The following is a 1,144-nucleotide window of genomic DNA, read 5'->3' as shown; positions in this document are numbered from 1 at the left end:
TCGAGTGGACGGTTTGCAGGAAGAGTTAAACCCCGCTGCTGCTCCCCCCTGCCCCGTGCCCTTGGCCAGGGAGCTGGTGCGATGCGGGATTTATTTCCCTAACCCTGCGGATCTCCTTAAAGGGAGAAATAGCTGGGGGCAAAGAGAGGAAGAGCTGCACGAAGCTCTGAGCTGAGGATTTCAGGCTCGGTGCACCAGTGGCTCGGGTTGGGAGCTCTTTTGCTGGGGGGAGCAGGGGGTGTCTTGCACATCAGTGAGGGCTACTGCGGGACCAAACTGAGTGCAAGACCCTGGGTGACAGAAGAGGGAGCAAAGAAGGCAGGTATGGCCAGGTGAAGGTCTGTCACGGAGCCTGCTCTGGGACAGGGATGGGGACAGGCCTTTGGCAACCCCGCTGGTGGAAACCTCAGCCAAAGGCAGCACTCCCTCGCACCAGGAGACCAAACTGCCCTGCTTCTGCTGGTGCAAAGCTCCAACACGCTGCAACTTCACCAAGGGCAACGGAGAAGAGAAAAGAAGACCTTAAATCAGGCTCTTCCAGGGCCCGACCCAGAGCAGGAGTCTCTTTCCTCGACTATCAAAGGAGCCCGCAGAGATCAGCTCCCTGAGCCAAGCATCCAAGTCAAGCAATCAGTTACAAACCTCTCTGATTACCGCTGCCACCCCAGCGAGTGACAGCATCTCTTCTGAAAAGACCTGCTGCCTCAATGCCTCCTGCCAGCGCCGATCCACGGTGACAGGAACAGCCCCTCAGCTGAGTGCTGGGACACAGGGCTCACAGGCCCGGCTGCCACGCTTTGCTACCTGTGAGCGCTGGGACGTGACTGTCTGCACCCTGCATTTGCATTTCGCCTTATAAATAGCTACGTGGAGGCAGGGGTAGTTCCTCTTCCGACACCGAGAGCTCCTCACCTTCACCAGTGTGACCACGTAGCACTTGAAGGCGGCCAGCTGAGCTCCCGACAGCGGGGCAGCACGGACAGCCTCTACCCGCAGCGAGTAGTGCAGCGCGGACTCCAGGTCGGCCATGTACACCTTGGAGCTATGGAGGGCAGCGCAACAAAATGGTCCATCAGCCTGTCAACCCACAGCCCCAAGAAACCAGCCACGAGTCTGGGTTTTCCCCGTGGGAAAGGCACAGTCC

General features: G+C 58.9%; 1 protein-coding gene across 1 annotated transcript in view; it reads right to left on the bottom strand.

Annotated features, from left to right (window-relative positions):
• Positions 1 to 1,144, bottom strand: part of LOC104495282 (sulfhydryl oxidase 1-like) — a gene marked incomplete at both ends in the record, with an annotated part of 6,849 nt that overhangs the window by 1,457 nt on the left and 4,248 nt on the right. The window contains one exon of the mRNA XM_010138231.1: positions 913 to 1,042. Coding sequence (XP_010136533.1) covers positions 913 to 1,042 — 130 coding nt within the window. The remainder of the gene's footprint in view (positions 1 to 912; positions 1,043 to 1,144) is intronic.

This window comes from Buceros rhinoceros, unplaced genomic scaffold, assembly GCF_000710305.1.
Source record: "Buceros rhinoceros silvestris isolate BGI_N320 unplaced genomic scaffold, ASM71030v1 scaffold36346, whole genome shotgun sequence".
Taxonomy (NCBI): domain Eukaryota; kingdom Metazoa; phylum Chordata; class Aves; order Bucerotiformes; family Bucerotidae; genus Buceros; species Buceros rhinoceros.
This window is presented reverse-complemented; position numbering and strand designations above follow the sequence as displayed.